The 19,829-nt window shown below is 48.8% G+C and overlaps 1 protein-coding gene across 1 annotated transcript; it reads left to right on the forward strand.

Moving 5' to 3' along the window:
• The first annotated feature begins 7,958 nt into the window (after positions 1-7,958).
• Positions 7,959-17,261, forward strand: LOC134965701 (natriuretic peptides A-like). Its single transcript, XM_063942009.1, has 3 exons — positions 7,959-8,326; positions 10,015-10,300; positions 17,061-17,261. Exons 1-3 carry the CDS (start codon positions 8,213-8,215, stop codon positions 17,075-17,077), a joined length of 417 nt encoding a protein of 138 aa, XP_063798079.1. The 5' UTR covers positions 7,959-8,212; the 3' UTR covers positions 17,078-17,261.
• Positions 17,262-19,829: the final 2,568 nt, after the last annotated feature.

The raw sequence follows: 19,829 nt of genomic DNA on the forward strand, positions 1-19,829 counted from the left end.
AGTAGTATGGCGGTGGGGGGTAGGAGCAGTATCAGATAGGTAGTAGTATGGCGGTGGGGGGTAGGAGCAGTGTCAGATAGGTAGTAGTATGGCGGTGGGGGGGAAGAGCAGTATCAGATAGGTAGTAGTATGGCGGTGGGGGGTAGGAGCAGTGTCAGATAGGTAGTAGTATGGCGGTGGGGGGTAGGAGCAGTGTCAGATAGGTAGTAGTATGGCGGTGGGGGGTAAGAGCAGTATCAGATAGGTAGTAGTATGGCGGTGGGGGGTAAGAGCAGTATCAGATAGGTAGTAGTATGGCGGTGGGGGGTAGGAGCAGTATCAGATAGGTAGTAGTATGGCGGTGGGGGATAGGAGCAGTATCAGATAGGTAGTAGTATGGCGGTGGGGGGTAGGAGCAGTTTCAGATAGGTAGTAGTATGGCGGTGGGGGGTAGGAGCAGTGTCAGATAGGTAGTAGTATGGCGGTGGGGGGTAAGAGCAGTATCAGATAGGTAGTAGTATGGCGGTGGGGGGTAGGATCAGTGTCAGATAGGTAGTAGTATGGCGGTGGGGGGTAGGAGCAGTGTCAGATAGGTAGTAGTATGGCGGTGGGGGGTAAGAGCAGTATCAGATAGGTAGTAGTATGGCGGTGGGGGGTAAGAGCAGTATCAGATAGGTAGTAGTATGGCGGTGGGGGGTAAGAGCAGTATCAGATAGGTAGTAGTATGGCGGTGGGGGGTAGGAGCAGTATCAGATAGGTAGTAGTATAGCGGTGGGGGGTAGGAGCAGTATCAGATAGGTAGTAGTATGGCGGTGGGGGGTAGGAGCAGTATCAGATAGGTAGCTGTATGGCGGTGGGGGGTAGGTAGTAGTATAGCGGTGGGGGGTAGGAGCAGTGTCAGATAGGTAGTAGTATGGCGGTGGGGGGTAGGAGCAGTGTCAGATAGGTAGTAGTATGGCGGTGGGGGGTAAGAGCAGTATCAGATAGGTAGTAGTATGGCGGTGGGGGGTAAGAGCAGTATCAGATAGGTAGTAGTATGGCGGTGGGGGGTAAGAGCAGTATCAGATAGGTAGTAGTATGGCGGTGGGGGGTAGGAGCAGTATCAGATAGGTAGTAGTATGGCGGTGGGGGGTAGGAGCAGTATGAGATAGGTAGCTGTATGGCGGTGGGGGGTAGGGGCAGTATCAGATAGGTAGTAGAATGGCGGTGGGGGGTAGGGGCAGTATCAGATAGGTAGTAGAATGGCGGTGGGGGGTAGGTAGTAGTATCAGATAGGTAGTAGTATGGCGGTGGGGGGTAGGAGCAGTATCAGATAGGTAGCTGTATGGCGGTGGGGGGTAGGTAGTAGTATAGCGGTGGGGGGTAGGAGCAGTGTCAGATAGGTAGTAGTATGGCGGTGGGGGGTAGGAGCAGTATCAGATAGGTAGCTGTATGGCGGTGGGGGGTAGGGGCAGGATCAGATAGGTAGTAGTATGGCGGTGGGGGGTAGGGGCAGTATCAGATAGGTAGTAGTATGGCGGTGGGGGGTAGGAGCAGGATCAGATAGGTAGCAGTATGGCGGTGGGGGGTAGGAGCAGTGTCAGATAGGTAGCAGTATGGCGGTGGGGGGTAGGAGCAGTGTCAGATAGGTGGCTGTATGGTGGTGGGGGGTAGGAGCAGTGTCAGATAGGTAGTAGTATGGCGGTGGGGGGTAGGAGCAGTGTCAGATAGGTGGCTGTATGGTGGTGGGGGGTAGGAGCAGTGTCAGATAGGTGGCTGTATGGCGGTGGGGGGTAGGGGCAGTATCAGATAGGTAGCTGTATGGCGGTGGGGGGTAGGTAGTAGTATGGAGTAGAATATAGGTGGAGAGATGTAGAATACGTGGGTGATACAGAGTGGAAGAGGACACATAGGTGTAATAGGATTTGTCCACGCCTGATGAGATACGCTCGTCTCTGTACCTGCACTAGATGCACCTGACTTACTGCAAGTTCTAAGGAGCAGCGGGACAGGAAAGACCTGTGCCATGAAGGCCCCCCATCAGCAGGCTTAGGGCTCCAGTCATCATCACTTAATTTATACAAGAGCAGGTGAAAAAGAACGTTCATCTCTCCTATTGTATCCCGCTGTCTCCATACACTAGTATAGTATACTAGGTGATTAATCGCGCCCTACAGGCGCTCTTCACACCGTTGTAAGGGGCTACGCCCCCTTAACCCTTGAACGCCCTTGTGGCGTGCAATATTTGTATTATATGGAGGATTACCTCCAATTATAATTGTGTGAGTGGTTAAATATTGCATGGACAAAGGGTGTGCGATGGTTAAGGGGTCGTAGCCCCTTGCAACAGCGTGAACAGCGCATGCAGGGCCTGATGAATCACCTAGTAGGTGCTGTGGTTGGGGGAGTGGCGGGTCCTGGGGTGCTGTGGAAGGGAGAGGGGTCCAGGGGTGCGGCGGGTGGAGGAGTGGCGGTTTTGGTGGTTCCGCGGGTGGGGCTGGTGCGTGAGTGCCGCGGGTGGGGGTGGGGGTCCGGAGCCACTGCGGGTGGGGGAGGAGCGGTTGCGGGGGTGTCGCGGGTGGTGGAGGGGCGGGTAATGCTTCTCCTCCTGGAAGCAGCGAAGCTGCTGTCCTCCCTTTGGCAGTGGCTCTCCCGGAGACTCTCACAGCAGCCAGTCACTATTGTTAGCGCCGGTGTCCCAACCCGCCGCATTACAGGGAAGAAGATGTACACAATAAACTACAGCTCCCAGCAGCCCTAAGGGCCGGAATGCTCCTGTGCTAAGGGCTGCTGGGAGATGTAGTTTATTTAGTGCGTCTAGTTTCCTGTAATGCGGCGCGTTGGGACACTGGCGCTAACAATAGTGACTGGCTGGCAGAACTGACTGACTCACTGAATCGGTGTAAAAGGTGAGAGTGCTGTGCAGTGTCAGTGAGACTGCACACCCACTGCACTGCACAGCACTGTCCCCTTTTACACTGATTCAGCGTCCAGACATTACCCTCCGCGATATCAACCACTCTATCCGTTACATTAGCCATCTCGGCGCTTCCAGGCCGGCAGCCCAGGTGCTGTGTTGTGGAGTCAGGGCCTCTGGGGATCTGGGCGCGGCTGTGGCGGGGAGGTATTTCTGTGACATCACGCGCAGAGGAGGCTCCGGGGCTCAGAGACTATGCGGCGCATGGAGGGCTATAAAAACCTTCCGCTGCGCCGCTTTCATACACATCTATGCCGGTGGCCACAGCAGCTTTTATTCCACCTGCGGTGCAGCTAGGGAGTGGGGATTGTTGATGCCGGAGGAGGCAGGGGGACTGGCAGCAGGACATAGGCCCTCATTCCGAGGTTGTTCGCTCGGTAGCTGCTTTTAGCACTGCTGCGATTAGGTAGTCGCCGCCTACAGGGGAGGGGGGAATCGCTGTGCAGGGCTGCGCTCAGGACTTACCCGCTGCGATCATCCAGGACGGAGCTGACATCAGGATCCCTCCCTGGAAACTGCTGGGCACGCCTGTGTTCGGCCGGCCTGTCAATCTTCTTGCGTTCACCGCTGCAAACGCTTTCGTTAGTCTCATTGCTGCCCGGCGACGGCCGATTGCTAGGCAGCGACGCGCCTGCGCATTGCCGCCTGCGTGCATGCGCAGTTCTGACCCGTTCGCACGGCTGCGAAAAAGTGCAGCGTTCAAATGGGTCGGAATGACCCCCATAGGACGCTGCAGTAAAGGGATGTTTTTTCCCTATGTACAGCGCAGAGACTTGATGCAGATGCAGCGGCATACCCTCCAGCTGCACCTTTTTTATGGTCTGTACCAATTTTCGACTCTCCAAGCTTCCATTGAAAGCATAGGGAAACGGGTGTGGCCATGCCCCTTTTCGAATGTGTATCAATGTTTGTGTGTTGGAGGGTGTGTTGCTGCAGATGCAGAGGGCCTATTTTGAGGTGTGGGGCTGCAGCTGCAGCTCCATCAGCCCCAATGTTAATCCTGCTCTGGGAATACACCGCAGCCAAAGGGCAGGGCCTCCTATTGGCTGTAACCTGTGTGGGAGGGCATTTCACACCCAATCAGCTGTGGACTGGGAGTGATAGACCTGCTGCTAACCCAATGAGAGCTCCTAGCCACGCCCAGCGTTAGAGGCCCAGGCACAGAGTCACAGATCTGGGCTATTATATAGGAGATACCTAAATTCATTTTCGGAGCGTTACTGTGAGAACATTCCCATCTCCAGATGTCGTGTTTCCCTACAGGAAGGCGTCTTGGTTGTGAAGGTGGATTCCTCTGCCACTGTCTGGCTCCTTCCGCCGGATGGCGTACATGTGTGTACCCCCGCTCACGCACACGCAGCAGGGGCGTATAAGGGTGCAGACTGATAGCATAGAATGGGGCTGCACCCTGTCAGTTGTGCAGCATCCAGCAATTGTACAGCAAGGGCTGTGGGTGGCGAATAAAGCGGCGTCTCAGTGACAGGCAGACGCACGGATGTACGCCAATAGACGCAGCCTGTCTCACCCTCAGGCTTGTATCATATGTGACGCCTGCAGCCGTCATGTAACAGAATCTCGTTATGCGCTGTATACGATCTGTCTTCTGCAATATCCCAGGGGGTCCTGAATAAGAGATTATCTGTGGCGGTCTCATCTCAATATCAAACTCTCCCAGGTCAGGGGGTGAGCTCTGTACCAGCCAACACATATCAAAGGACCCTCATCAAAGGGAGCGTCCCTGCCAGGAATACGCAACACTCACCAATGTCAGGGGATGGTGGTACCGCGTCAGCCTTCCAATGAGCCGGATCTATCTATCTATCTATCTATCTATCTAATATCTATCTATCTATCTATCTATTATCTCTCTCATACCTATCTACTGTGTCTAGCTATTATCTATCTATCTATCTATCTAATATCTATCGTATCTATCTATCTATCTATCTATCTATCTATCTATCTATCTATCTATCTATCTATCTATTATCTCTCTCATACCTATCTACTGTGTCTAGCTATTATCTATCAATCTATCTATCTATCTATCTATCTATCTTCTTATCTATCCATCTATCTATCTATCTCATATCTATCGTATCTATCTATCTCATATCTATCGTATCTATCTATCTAATATCTATCTATCTATCTATCTATCTATCTATCTATCTAATATCTATCTATCTATCTATCTATCTATCTATCTATCTATCTTATCTATCTGTCGTTTTGCATTTTGAGCAAAATGTAACAATTTTTCTGTGAAGTGTTTACAGTCCAAGATGAAATGTGTCCAAAATAAAATGTGACTTCATTTGCGTAGAATTTATTCCTCTGTTCAAGACGCGCGTCCACATTAATCAGAGAAATCTGTTTCCACCTGGAACGGAGCGGACTGTTTTGATGCAGGGAATTTGGAAAATGAGTTTCATTAATCCAGGACGTCACGCTTTATTATGTCATAATGTGGAAAAATATTTCCTCCGTACCATAAATTCACAATTCCCGCAGCCGTCTTAGAGGTCTATTTATTAATCCTATTTCCCTGGAAACTTGTGGCCATGGCATTTCCTGCGGCGCTGAAGTAACCAGCCAGAGTGACACTGCAGACTGCGGGATGTGCGGTCTGAAGCAATTTATCAAGCTCTGAAAAGCGTAACCTCTCTGCGCCTGGCCTGGCGAGCCAACGCTGTCTTCATATGGTGTCAGCCATTGTGGACTGTGGGCTGCAGTATAGCTGGAGAGGGATCTTCAGACCCCTCTCTGGTAGCTGCGCGTATCTAGGAAGGGAAGCCTTCTGCTTACAGACGTTTCGGTGGGAATGAGCCTCTTATTGGGAGCTCCATCCTGGAGCTACACAATGCGATATGATAGTAACTAATCAGGGAAAAACAATCCCTATTTGTGTTCTGAAACTCACGGGGAATCTGTAGTCTCTTCTATGGATATGCAGAAAATGGGGAAAACCATGTGCACTGCAGGTGGGGCAGATGTAGGAGACCACACATAGGTTCAACTCGATGGACACATTGTCTTTTTTCAACCTCAGAAACTATGGGGATAATTCAGACCTGATCGCAGCAGCAAATTTGTTAGCAGTTGGGCAAAAACATGTGCACTGCAGGTGGGGCAGATGTAACATGTGCAGAGATCGTTAGATTTGGGTGGGTTATTTTATTTCTGTGCAGGGTAAATACCGGCTGCTTTATTTTTACACTGCAATTTAGTTTTCAGTTTGAACACACCCCACCCAAATCTACCTCTCACTGCACATGTTACATCTGCCCCCCCCCCCCCCCCCCCCTGCAGTGCACATGGTTTTGCCCAACTGCTAACAAATTTGCTGCTGCGATCAGGTCTGAAGTAGGCCCTATGTTACTATGTAACATGTGCAGTAAATTGCAGGGAGGGTTCCTGGCGTCAGCTCCAGGCCAGATCGTCGCAGCGGCTGAGTAAGTCCTGGGCTGTGCAGAGACTGCACAAACTTTTGCTTGTGTAGCTCCCTGCACATGCGATCGCACCCCTGCACAGCGTTTACCCCCTCCCCCTGTAGGCGGCGACTACCTGATCACAGCACTGCAAAAAAAACGCCTGCGTGCGGTCAGGTCTGAATCCCACCCCCCTGTGCCATCATAGGGTTACTGCGTGTTTGTACGTAATTGCTTCGATCTGCAAAGCCGCCGGTGGGCATCCCAACAGAAGACTATGCGTCTGTATCATTAGCATATGTGCGCACTTCCGCGTCACGCAGCATCGCAGCTGCGAATGCATTAGCACTGCAGACACCTGGTACCTGGACAACCCCACAACCTAAAGACGCACCTGACCGGAGCAATCTGAAGACGAGCGCTCTGCAAGACGTTACCTGGTAGCCCAACCTCCCACCATTTCATAACCACCCTGCTATGTACAGAAAAGATTCCCCCCCCCCCCCCCAAAAAAAAAAAATACTGCTCGGTTTAGCCCAATTATCAGCTTCTGCCGCAGGGCGACCGGGAGGCACGCAACAGTCCTCATCAGATGTATGATACCCATGAACAAGGTTGTGCACGCGGCGTGATAACGGCAGCCATGTTGTGGGCTGAACCAATGTACAATGGGGGGTCATTCCGAGTTGATCGCTCGCTAGCAGTTTTTCGCTGCCGTGCAAATACTAATCCGCCACTCTCTGGGAGTGTATCTTAGCTTAGCAATAGTGCGATCGCTTCCATCGCAGAACAGCTAAAAAAAAAAAATGGTGCAGTTTTAGAGTAGCTCAATACCTACTCAGCGCTTGCGATCACTTCAGACTGTTCAGTTCCTGTTTTGACGGCACAAACACGCCCTGCATTCGCCCAGCCACGCCTGCATTTTTCCTGGCACGCCTGCGTTTTTCCGAACACTCCCTGAAAACAGTCAGTTGACACCCAGAAACGCCCTCTTCATATCAATCACTCTGCGGCAGCTATTGCGACTGAAAAGCATCGCTAGACCCTGTGTGAAACTACATCGGCCGTTGTGAAAGTACGTCACGCGTGTGCATTGCGCCGCATACGCAAGCGCAGAAGTGCTGTATTTTTGCATCATCGCAGCGCAGCGAACATTTTCAGCTAGCGATCAACTCGGAATGACCCCCAATACCTCTGCGCCCTGTTCATCCACCGGCAATGAGTGACTTTCCTGAGTCACCACTCACCTCACAAGTGCCTCATTGCATGCGGATACTCATAAGTCTTCAGTTCAGCAGCTTCTGAACCCAACACCCTCATCTCCTCAAAATAATAATAATTAAGAACACCTGTAACAGGATGGGCGGATTAAGGGGGAATTGAGTCCAGGCGTAATAATGGTGGCACAGCTCTCCTCAGCAGTATGTCACCACTAATTGCTCCTTCTATTGAAGACAGACTCACAGACGTCAGGGAACGCGGTGCAGCCATGAAAGACGGCAGAAGTAAGTCATTATTCCCACTGCCGCACAGAACTCAGATGTCCTCATTTAGGTGGCATTAGCACCTGGTGTTCCTGAGTGACGGCGCCCCCCCACCCCCCCCAGTACTCGTCAGAGGGTCAGAGCATTCCTCCTGCAACTAAATGAGGGACCTATAAGGGAATTCTGCAGCCGCAGACCTGTTCTCTCGCAGGCTGATCCCTGGAGAATGTGACCGCCTAGATAACATTCCACCACTGGGTATATATGCCAGGGTGCTGCCTACAGGGCACCAGAGTATACGGAGGGGGGTGATCGAGAGACAGACAGAGAGGAGGAACCCGTGTCATCTACTGGAGCTGAGGATGGAGAGGACGCTGTATCTGCTGTGCGGATCCCTGCTGCTGGTCACCCTACACCTGCAACGCTCTGCAACCCACCCTGTGACAGAGCCGGACGCAGAGCTGCAATCCCTCAGGGTAAGACCTCACTCTGTCTCACGCAGCAAACCGGACTAGATTGCAAGCTCCCCTGGACAAGGCAGCCCGGTGCTCTGAGAATAAGGGTGCATGCATGACTGGCTGGTACATAAACTAGTCTACAACTAACATATATATTATATATATATATATATATATATATATACATACTGTATGTGTGTGTGTGTGTGTGTGTGTGTGTGTGTGTGTGTGTGTGTGTGTGTGTGTGTGTGTGTGTGTGTGTGTGTGTTTATATATAAAGTAAATATATGAAGAGAGTGAATTTATTTTGTTATGTTGACTTTAGAAGAAACTGTGATATTTACAGTTAAAGATGAATTAGTAAGACTTACGAATTGGAAATAGCACTTTTATCCACATATTATATCAGTATATACGGGATCCGGACTGAAAGTCGACAGTAACTAGGTCGACAATGTCTAGGTCGACCACTATTGGTCGACAGTAACTAGGTCGACAGGGTGTCTAGGTCGACAGGGTCTTTAGGTCGACATGTTCTAGGTCGACAGGTCAAAAGGTCGACATGAGTTTTTCACAATTTTTTTCTTTTTTTGAACCTTTTCATACTTAACGATCCACGTGGACTACGATTGGAACGGTAATCTGTGCCGAGCGAAGCGAGCCATGCGAGGGGGCGCGGTGCACTAATTGGGGTTCCCGGTCACTCTACGAAGAAAACGACACCAAAATAACATTAAAAACTCATGTCGACCTTTTGACCTGTCGACCTAGAACATGTCGACCTAAAGATCCTGTCAACCTAGACACCCTTTCGACCTAGTTACTGTCGACCAATAGTGGTCAACCTAGACATTGTCGACCTAGTTACTGTCGACTTTCAATACACACCCGTATATACACTGCCAAAAAAAAACGGGTCACTGTGATACCCCGCACATAACACCCTCAGGCATTAACAAATTGCTGCATAACACCTTCATTCACTCACCTCTTGAGATAGATAATTATAGATAGATGATAGACAGACAGACAGACAGACAGACAGACAGACAGACAGATAGATAGATATGCTGCTGTGGGGCTATACTTCTAAGAACACTGGGGTCTATGCACTAAGCCCTGAAGAGAAATACAGTTGAGAGAGATAACATACCAGCCAATCAGCTCTTAGCTGTCACGTTACAGGTTGTGTTTGAGAAATGACAGCTAGGAGCTGGTTAGCTGGTACTTTACCTTTCTCCAAGGATTAGTACATAGACTTCACTGTGTCAGTAAAACACTTCAAGGCGCTAAATATACTACAATAACACCTGTATACGTACAGTCCGCTGCCAGCAACAAGTGATTGCTAGCTCACAAACCAACGTCTCACAGGGCTGTCTGTGGCTGTCTGATTCGTTATATAAGTTATTACAGGCTGGAACCACAATCAGCGCTGTTAGTTCAGATTCTGGATTATATAAGTATAAAGGGCATAGGGATTGCTGGTGCTTGTAGTCCTACAACAGCTGCAGGGACAATAGCTGCTCATGTTTAAGGTAAAGAAACATGAATTATTTATGCACACGCCCATTACACCCCAGGGCACAGTGGAACTTGTAGTTCTACAACACTGGAGCTGCACTGCCTGCCTGTTATTATATACGCAGCGTTTATTGATTGATCCTGATGCTAGAACCTGCTAAGACAATGCTCTATGTGATCAGGGTGTGCTAGAGAAACTGGAGGACAAGCTGGCAGTGATTGAGGCTCTGGAGAGAAGTCCAGGGGTGCTGGAGACCAGATCGGAAGACCCCCCGCAGATAGTGACCCCAGAAGAGAGAGAAGACCCCCTGCCTGATACAAGAGCCACCCGCAACAACCCACCCCCCATCAATGACCCGCTCCTCAAGGGGTTAAGGTCGCTACAGAACCGCAGGATGATGCGGGGCTCCAGCTGCTTCGGGAGGCGGATAGACAGGATTGACGCTCTGAGTGGACTGGGCTGCAACGGTAAGTCTTATATAGTTATCAGATAGCCTGGGAACTACAAGTCCCAGCATGTCCTGGTTACCTGAGATTTATCTATAGCAATGCAATAAGGAGACTGGGGATAGTACCTGCTAGATGCACTGGGAGCTGGTCCGTATACCTGTGGCTGAGGACTGTATATTCTGTTCCTCCTACACGCTGTATATACCGCTGACACCTTCCAGGGTCTCCGCATCTATAACCATAATAACCACGTATTATTATACATGACACAGAGAGACAGTAAGGACTGACGCAGAGCTACTGCCGCTGTGACCGATACAGATTACCCCTTGTTACCTATATGCAGAGTACTACAGACTCCGCACAGTACATCAGTCCTAGGGCACAGTACTACAGACTCCGCACAGTACATCAGTCCTAGGGCACAGTACTACAGACACATCACAGTACATCAGTCCTAGGGCACAGTACTACAGACACATCACAGTACATCAGTCATAGGGCACAGTACTACAGACACATCACAGTACATCAGTCATAGGGCACAGTACTACAGACTCCGCACAGCACATCAGTCCTAGGGCACAGTACTACAGACTACGCAGAGCACATCAGTCCTAGGGCACAGTACTACAGACTACGCAGAGCACATCAGTCCTAGGGCACAGTACTACAGACTACGCAGAGCACATCAGTCCTAGGGCACAGTACTACAGACTACGCAGAGCACATCAGTCCTAGGGCACAGTATTACAGACTACGCAGAGCACATCAGTCCTAGGGCACAGTACTACAGACTCCGCACAGTACATCAGTCCTAGGGCACAGTACTACAGACTCCGCACAGCACATCAGTCCTAGGGCACAGTACTATAGACTACGCACAGTACATCAGTCCTAGGGCACAGTACTACAGACTCCGCACAGTACATCAGTCCTAGGGCACAGTATTACAGACTACGCAGAGCACATCAGTCCTAGGGCACAGTATTACAGACTACGCACAGTACATCAGTCCTAGGGCACAGTACTACAGACTACGCACAGTACATCAGTCCTAGGGCACAGTATTACAGACTACGCACAGTACATCAGTCCTAGGGCACAGTATTACAGACTACGCAGAGCACATCAGTCCTAGGGCACAGTACTACAGACTACGCAGAGCACATCAGTCCTAGGGCACAGTATTACAGACTACGCAGAGCACATCAGTCCTAGGGCACAGTACTACAGACTCCGCACAGTACATCAGTCCTAGGGCACAGTACTACAGACTCCGCACAGCACATCAGTCCTAGGGCACAGTACTATAGACTACGCACAGTACATCAGTCCTAGGGCACAGTACTACAGACTCCGCACAGTACATCAGTCCTAGGGCACAGTATTACAGACTACGCAGAGCACATCAGTCCTAGGGCACAGTATTACAGACTACGCACAGTACATCAGTCCTAGGGCACAGTACTACAGACTACGCACAGTACATCAGTCCTAGGGCACAGTATTACAGACTACGCACAGTACATCAGTCCTAGGGCACAGTATTACAGACTACGCACAGTACATCAGTCCTAGGGCACAGTATTACAGACTACGCACAGTACATCAGTCCTAGGGCACAGTACTACAGACTACGCACAGTACATCAGTCCTAGGGCACAGTATTACAGACTACGCACAGTACATCAGTCCTACGGCACAGTATTACAGACTACGCACAGTACATCAGTCCTAGGGCACAGTATTACAGACTACGCACAGTACATCAGTCCTAGGGCACAGTATTACAGACTACGCACAGTACATCAGTCCTAGGGCACAGTACTACAGACTACGCACAGTACATCAGTCCTAGGGCACAGTATTACAGACTACGCACAGTACATCAGTCCTACGGCACAGTATTACAGACTACGCACAGTACATCAGTCCTAGGGCACAGTATTACAGACTACGCACAGTACATCAGTCCAAGGGCACAGTATTACAGACTACGCACAGTACATCAGTCCTAGGGCACAGTACTACAGACTCCGCACAGTACATCAGTCCTAGGGCACAGTACTACAGACTACGCACAGTACATCAGTCCTAGGGCACAGTACTACAGACTACGCACAGTACATCAGTCCTAGGGCACAGTACTACAGACTCCGCACAGTACATCAGTCCTAGGGCACAGTACTACAGACTCCGCACAGTACATCAGTCCTAGGGCACAGTACTACAGACTCCGCACAGCACATCAGTCCTAGGGCACAGTACTACAGACACCGCGCAGTACATCAGTCCTAGGGCACAGTACTACAGACAACGCACAGTACATCAGTCCTAGGGCACAGTACTACAGACACCGCGCAGTACATCAGTCCTAGGGCACAGTACTACAGACTCCGCACAGTACATCAGTCCTAGGGCACAGTACTACAGACTCCGCACAGTAAATCAGTCATAGGGCACAGTACTACAGACTCCGCACAGTACATCAGTCCTAGGGCACAGTACTACAGACTCCGCGCAGTACATCAGTCCTAGGGCACAGTACTATAGACTCCGCACAGTACATCAGTCCTAGGGCACAGTGCTACAGACTCCGCACAGTACATCAGTCCTAGGGCACAGTATTATAGATTCCGCACAGTACATCAGTCCTATGGCACAGTACTACAGACTCCGCGCAGTACATCAGTCCTAGGGCACAGTACTACAGACTCCGCACAGTACATCAGTCCTAGGGCACAGTACTACAGACTCCGCACAGTACATCAGTCCTAGGGCACAGTACTACAGACTCCGCTCAGTACATCAGTCCTAGGGCACAGTACTACAGACTACGCACAGTACATCAGTCCTAGGGCACAGTACTACAGACTCCGAACAGTACATCAGTCCTAGGGCACAGTACTATATACTCCGCTCAGTACATCAGTCCTAGGGCACAGTACTATATACTCCGCTCAGTACATCAGTCCTAGGGCACAGTACTATATACTCCGCTCAGTACATCAGTCCTAGGGCACAGTACTATATACTCCGCTCAGTACATCAGTCCTAGGGCACAGTACTACAGACTCCGCACAGTACATCAGTCCTAGGGCACAGTACTACAGACTCCGCACAGTACATCAGTCCTAGGGCACAGTACTACAGACTCCGCACAGTACATCAGTCCTAGGACACAGTACTACAGACTCTGCACAGTACATCAGTCCTAGGGCACAGTACTACAGACACCGCGCAGTACATCAGTCCTAGGGCACAGTACTACAGACTCCGCACAGTACATCAGTCCTAGGGCACAGTACTGCTATGTACAGGGTGTGCACACGCTTTCTGGCATATATGTACAGTGACACGTGATAACATAAATGGAGTATTATTTACCTGTAGTTACTGCTATGTACAGGGGAGTGTGCACACGCTTTCTGGCATGTATGTACGGTGACACGTGATAACATACATTTAGTATTATGTGCCTGTAGCTACTGCTATGTACAGGGGAGTGTGCACACGCTTTCTGGCATGTATGTACGGTGACACGTGATAACATACATGTAGTATTATGTACCTGTAGTTACTGCTATGTACAGGGGAGGGTGCACACGCTTTCTGGCATATATGTACAGTGACACGTGATAACATACATGGAGTAATATGTACCTGTAGTTACTGCTATGTACAGGGGAGGGTGCACACGCTTTCTGGCATGTATGTACAGTGACACGTGATAACATATAGTATTATGTACCTGTAGTTACTGCTATGCACATGGGAGGGTGCACACGCTTTCTGGCATGTATGTACGGTGACACGTGATAACATAAATGGAGTATTATGTACCTGTAGCTACTGCTATGTACAGGGGAGGGTGCACACGCTTTCTGGCATATATGTACAGTGACACGTGATAACATACATGGAGTAATATGTACCTGTAGTTACTGCTATGTACAGGAGAGGGTGCACACGCTTTCTGGCATATATGTACGCTGACACGTGATAACATACATATAGTATTATGTACCTGTAGCTACTGCTATGTACAGGGGAGTGTGCACACGCTTTCTGGCATGTATGTACAGTGACACGTGATAACATACATATAGTATTATGTACCTGTAGTTACTGCTATGTACAGGGGAGGGTGCACACGCTTTCTGGCATATATGTACAGTGACACGTGATAACATACATGGAGTAATATGTACCTGTAGTTACTGCTATGTACAGGGGAGGGTGCACACGCTTTCTGGCATGTATGTACAGTGACACGTGATAACATATAGTATTATGTACCTGTAGTTACTGCTATGTACATGGGAGGGTGCACACGCTTTCTGGCATATATGTACGGTGACACGTGATAACATACATGGAGTAATATGTACCTGTAGTTACTGCTATGTACAGGGGAGGGTGCACACGCTTTCTGGCATGTATGTACAGTGACACGTGATAACATATAGTATTATGTACCTGTAGTTACTGCTATGTACAGGGGAGGGTGCACACGCTTTCTGGCATATATGTACGGTGACACGTGATAACATACATGGAGTATTATGTACCTGTAGCTACTGCTATGTACAGGGGAGTGTGCACACGCTTTCTGGCATGTATGTACAGTGACACGTGATAACATACATATAGTATTATGTACCTGTAGTTACTGCTATGTACATGGGAGGGTGCACACGCTTTCTGGCATATATGTACGGTGACACGTGATAACATACATATAGTATTATGTACCTGTAGCTACTGCTATGTACAGGGGAGGGTGCACACGCTTTCTGGCATATATGTACAGTGACACGTGATAACATACATGGAGTATTATGTACCTGTAGTTACTGCTATGTACAGGGTAGGGTGCACACGCTTTCTGGCATGTATGTACAGTGACACGTGATAACATACATATAGTATTATGTACCTGTAGCTACTGCTATGTACATGGGAGTGTGCACACGCTTTCTGGCATATATGTACAGTGACACGTGATAACATACATGGAGTATTATTTACCTGTAGCTACTGCTATGTATAGGGGAGGGTGCACATGCTTTCTGGCATTTATGTACAGTGACACGTGATAACATACATATAGTATTATGTACCTGTAGTTACTGCTATGTACAGGGGAGGGTGCACACGCTTTCTGGCATGTATGTACAGTGACACGTGATAACATATAGTATTATGTACCTGTAGTTACTGCTATGTACAGGGGAGGGTGCACACGCTTTCTGGCATATATGTACAGTGACACGTGATAACATACATGGAGTATTATGTACCTGTAGCTACTGCTATGTACATGGGAGTGTGCACACGCTTTCTGGCATATATGTACAGTGACACGTGATAACATACATATAGTATTATGTACCTGTAGCTACTGCTATGTACAGGGGAGTGTGCACACGCTTTCTGGCATATATGTACAGTGACACGTGATAACATACATGGAGTATTATTTACCTGTAGCTACTGCTATGTATAGGGGAGGGTGCACACGCTTTCTGGCATATATGTACAGTGACACGTGATAACATACATGGAGTATTATTTACCTGTAGCTACTGCTATGTACAGGGGAGTGTGCACACGCTTTCTGGCATATATGTACAGTGACACGTGATAACATACATATAGTATTATGTACCTGTAGTTACTGCTATGTACAGGGGAGGGTGCACACGCTTTCTGGCATGCATGTACAGTGACACGTGATAACATACATATAGTATTATGTACCTGTAGTTACTGCTATGTACAGGGGAGGGTGCACACGCTTTCTGGCATGTATGTACAGTGACACGTGATAACATACATATAGTATTATGTACCTGTAGTTACTGCTATGTACAGGGGAGGGTGCACACGCTTTCTGGCATGCATGTACAGTGACACGTGATAACATACATATAGTATTATGTACCTGTAGTTACTGCTATGTACAGGGGAGGGTGCACACGCTTTCTGGCATGTATGTACAGTGACACGTGATAACATACATATAGTATTATGTACCTGTAGTTACTGCTATGTACAGGGGAGGGTGCACACGCTTTCTGGCATATATGTACAGTGACACGTGATAACATACATGGAGTATTATGAACCTGTAGTTACTGCTATGTACAGGGGAGGGTGCACACGCTTTCTGGCATATATGTACAGTGACACGTGATAACATACATGGAGTATTATGAACCTGTAGTTACTGCTATGTACAGGGGAGGGTGCACACGCTTTCTGGCATGTATGTACAGTGACATGTGATAACATATAGTATTATGTATTGTTTGTTATTTGTTTTCCCCCTTGTAACCTTTGGAGCAGATTTCTAGGTCCCCCGTGGCTTGTGCACAGTGTGTAACACGCCTGTACAGGTCTCATTAGTATGTAACCCGTGTCCTCTCTCAGTATTGTAGTATAAGCCATGCACATATGAGCTCAGACTGTGCAATAACAGGAACACAGAGTTTAACCCTTTGCTGGGAGCCTACCTCCTAATTGTCCTGATTCCTCATGTGTAGATATAGTCAGGAAGAACATGGCTTACCCCTCGTCTGCACATGGCGGCAGCAGCCATTTTGCAGACAAACTGATATCATAGTGGGAACTAGTGATGTCCCTGAGGCACAAGATGCCACAAAATGGCTGCCGCCGATGTGTGTATCCGGCACTGATCCTAATGAGCTGAGTATATCCTGTGTCATGTAAATACAGCTTGTACTGACACCGGCCATTGCTTTCTCCGCAGGGTTCCGAAGGATTTGACGCAGCTGCAGAGACCCCACCTGCTACCTAAGACCCCTGCAAGATGCCTCGCGGAGAATCTTCTATTTATGAGGCAACTCATATTAATTTATTTATTTATACCTATTTATTTCATGTTCTGTAAATACATTTGTAATTTTTAACACTTCATTGTTCATAAAAAAATAAAATATTGTACACTATCGCCTGGTGTGTGTGTGTGCGGGATGGGAGTACTCTCATTATCTAAGAGGAACCAAGACACAGACTTCAGGAGAAGTCGTCCATATAGAAGTACTTTCATATATATCACAGCGGAGTGTTCTGGGGCCTGTGCTATTAGTGATACAAAAAGTCATGTTTATCTAGCGACGATGGTTTACATAATGTTACATATATAAAGTACTGACCCGTCCTGAAGAGCTTGCAATTAGTTTTTCCTGCATCGGATGTGGTGCTTCTGGTATCAGACAGGGTCAGCATTTCATGACAAAATATAGAAATAATAAGAATTTACTCACCGGTAATTCTATTTCTCGTAGTCCGTAGTGGATGCTGGGAACTCCGTAAGGACCATGGGGAATAGCGGGCTCCGAAGGAGGCTGGGCACTCTAGAAAGATCTTAGACTACCTGGTGTGCACTGGCTCCTCCCACTATGACCCTCCTCCAAGCCTCAGTTAGGATACTGTGCCCGGACGAGCGTACACAATAAGGAAGGATTTTGAATCCCGGGTAAGACTCATACCAGCCACACCGTACAACTCGTGATATGAAACCCAGTTAACAGTATGAAACAACAGAGCCTCTCAACAGATGGCTCAACAATAACCCGATTTAGTTAACAGTAACTATGTACAAGTATTGCAGATAAACCGCACTTGGGATGGGCGCCCAGCATCCACTACGGACTACGAGAAATAGAATTACCGGTGAGTAAATTCTTATTTTCTCTGACGTCCTAGTGGATGCTGGGAACTCCGTAAGGACCATGGGGATTATACCAAAGCTCCCAAACGGGCGGGAGAGTGCGGATGACTCTGCAACACCGAATGAGAGAACTCCAGGTCCTCCTCAGCCAGGGTATCAAATTTATAGAATTTTGCAAATGTGTTTGCCCCTGACCAAGTAGCAGCTCGGCAAAGTTGTAAAGCCGAGACCCCTCGGGCAGCCGCCCAAGATGAGCCCACCTTCCTTGTGGAATGGGCATTCACAGATTTTGGCTGTGGCAGGCCTGCCACAGAATGTGCAAGCTGAATTGTACTACAAATCCAACGAGCAATCGTCTGCTTAGAAGCAGGAGCACCCAGCTTGTTGGGTGCATATAGGATAAACAGCGAGTCAGATTTTCTGACTCCAGCCGTTCTGGAAACATATATTTTCCGTGCCCTGACAACGTCTAGCAACTTGGAGTCCTCCAAGTCCCTAGTAGCCGCAGGCACCACAATAGGCTGGTTCAGGTGAAACGCTGACACCACCTTTGGGAGAAACTGGGGACGAGTCCTCAATTCTGCCCTATCCATATGGAAAATCAGATAAGGACTTTTACAGGACAAAGCCGCCAATTCTGATACTCGCCTGGCAGAAGCCAAGGCCAATAACATAACCACCTTCCACGTGAGATATTTCAGATCCACGGTTTTTAGTGGTTCAAACCAATGTGATTTTAAGAAACTCAACACCACGTTGAGATCCCAAGGTGCCACAGGGGGCACAAACGGGGGCTGAATATGCAGCACTCCTTTAACAAATGTCTGAACTTCAGGTACTGAAGCTAGTTCTTTTTGAAAGAAAATCGACAGAGCCGAGATCTGTACCTTAATGGAGCCTAGTTTTAGGCCCATATTTACTCCTGCTTGCAGGAAATGCAGAAATCGACCTAGTTGAAATTCCTCCGTTGGGGCCTTTTCGGCCTCACACCAAGCAACATACTTCCGCCATATGCGGTGATAATGAGTTGCTGTGACCTCTTTCCTGGCTTTAATAAGCGTAGGAATGACTTCCTCCGGAATGCCCTTTTCCTTCAGGATCCGGCGTTCAACCGCAATGCCGTCAAACGCAGCCGCGGTAAGTCTTGGAACAGACAGGGCCCCTGCTGTAGCAGGTCTTGTCTGAGCGGCAGAGACCACGGGTCCTCTGAGATCATCTCTTGAAGTTCTGGGTACCACGCTCTTCTTGGCCAATCCGGAACCACGAGAATTGTGTTTACTCCTCGCTTTCTTATTATTCTCAATACCTTTGGTATGAGAGGTAGAGGAGGGAACACATAAACTGACTGGTACACCCACGGTGTCACTAGAGCGTCCACAGCTATCGCCTGAGGGTCTCTTGACCTGGCGCAATACCTCTCTAGTTTTTTGTTTAGGCGGGACGCCATCATGTCCACCTGTGGACGACCCCATTGATTTACAATCATTTGGAAGACTTCTGGATGAAGTCCCCACTCTCCCGGGTGGAGGTCGTGTCTGCTGAGGAAGTCTGCTTCCCAGTTGTCCACTCCCGGGATGAACACTGCTGACAGTGCTAGTACATGATTTTCCGCCCATCGGAGAATTCTTGTGGCTTCTGCCATTGCCATCCTGCTTCTTGTGCCGCCCTGTCGATTCACATGGGCGACTGCCGTGATGTTGTCTGACTGGATCAGCACCGGCTGGTGTAGGAGCAGGGATTTTGCTTGACTTAGGGCATTGTAGATGGCCCTTAGTTCCAGAATATTTATGTGAAGGGCAGTCTCCTGACTTGACCATAGTCCTTGGAAGTTTCTTCCCTTTGTGA

Source organism: Pseudophryne corroboree, chromosome 10 (genome assembly GCF_028390025.1).
Source record: "Pseudophryne corroboree isolate aPseCor3 chromosome 10, aPseCor3.hap2, whole genome shotgun sequence".
Lineage (NCBI taxonomy): Eukaryota > Metazoa > Chordata > Amphibia > Anura > Myobatrachidae > Pseudophryne > Pseudophryne corroboree.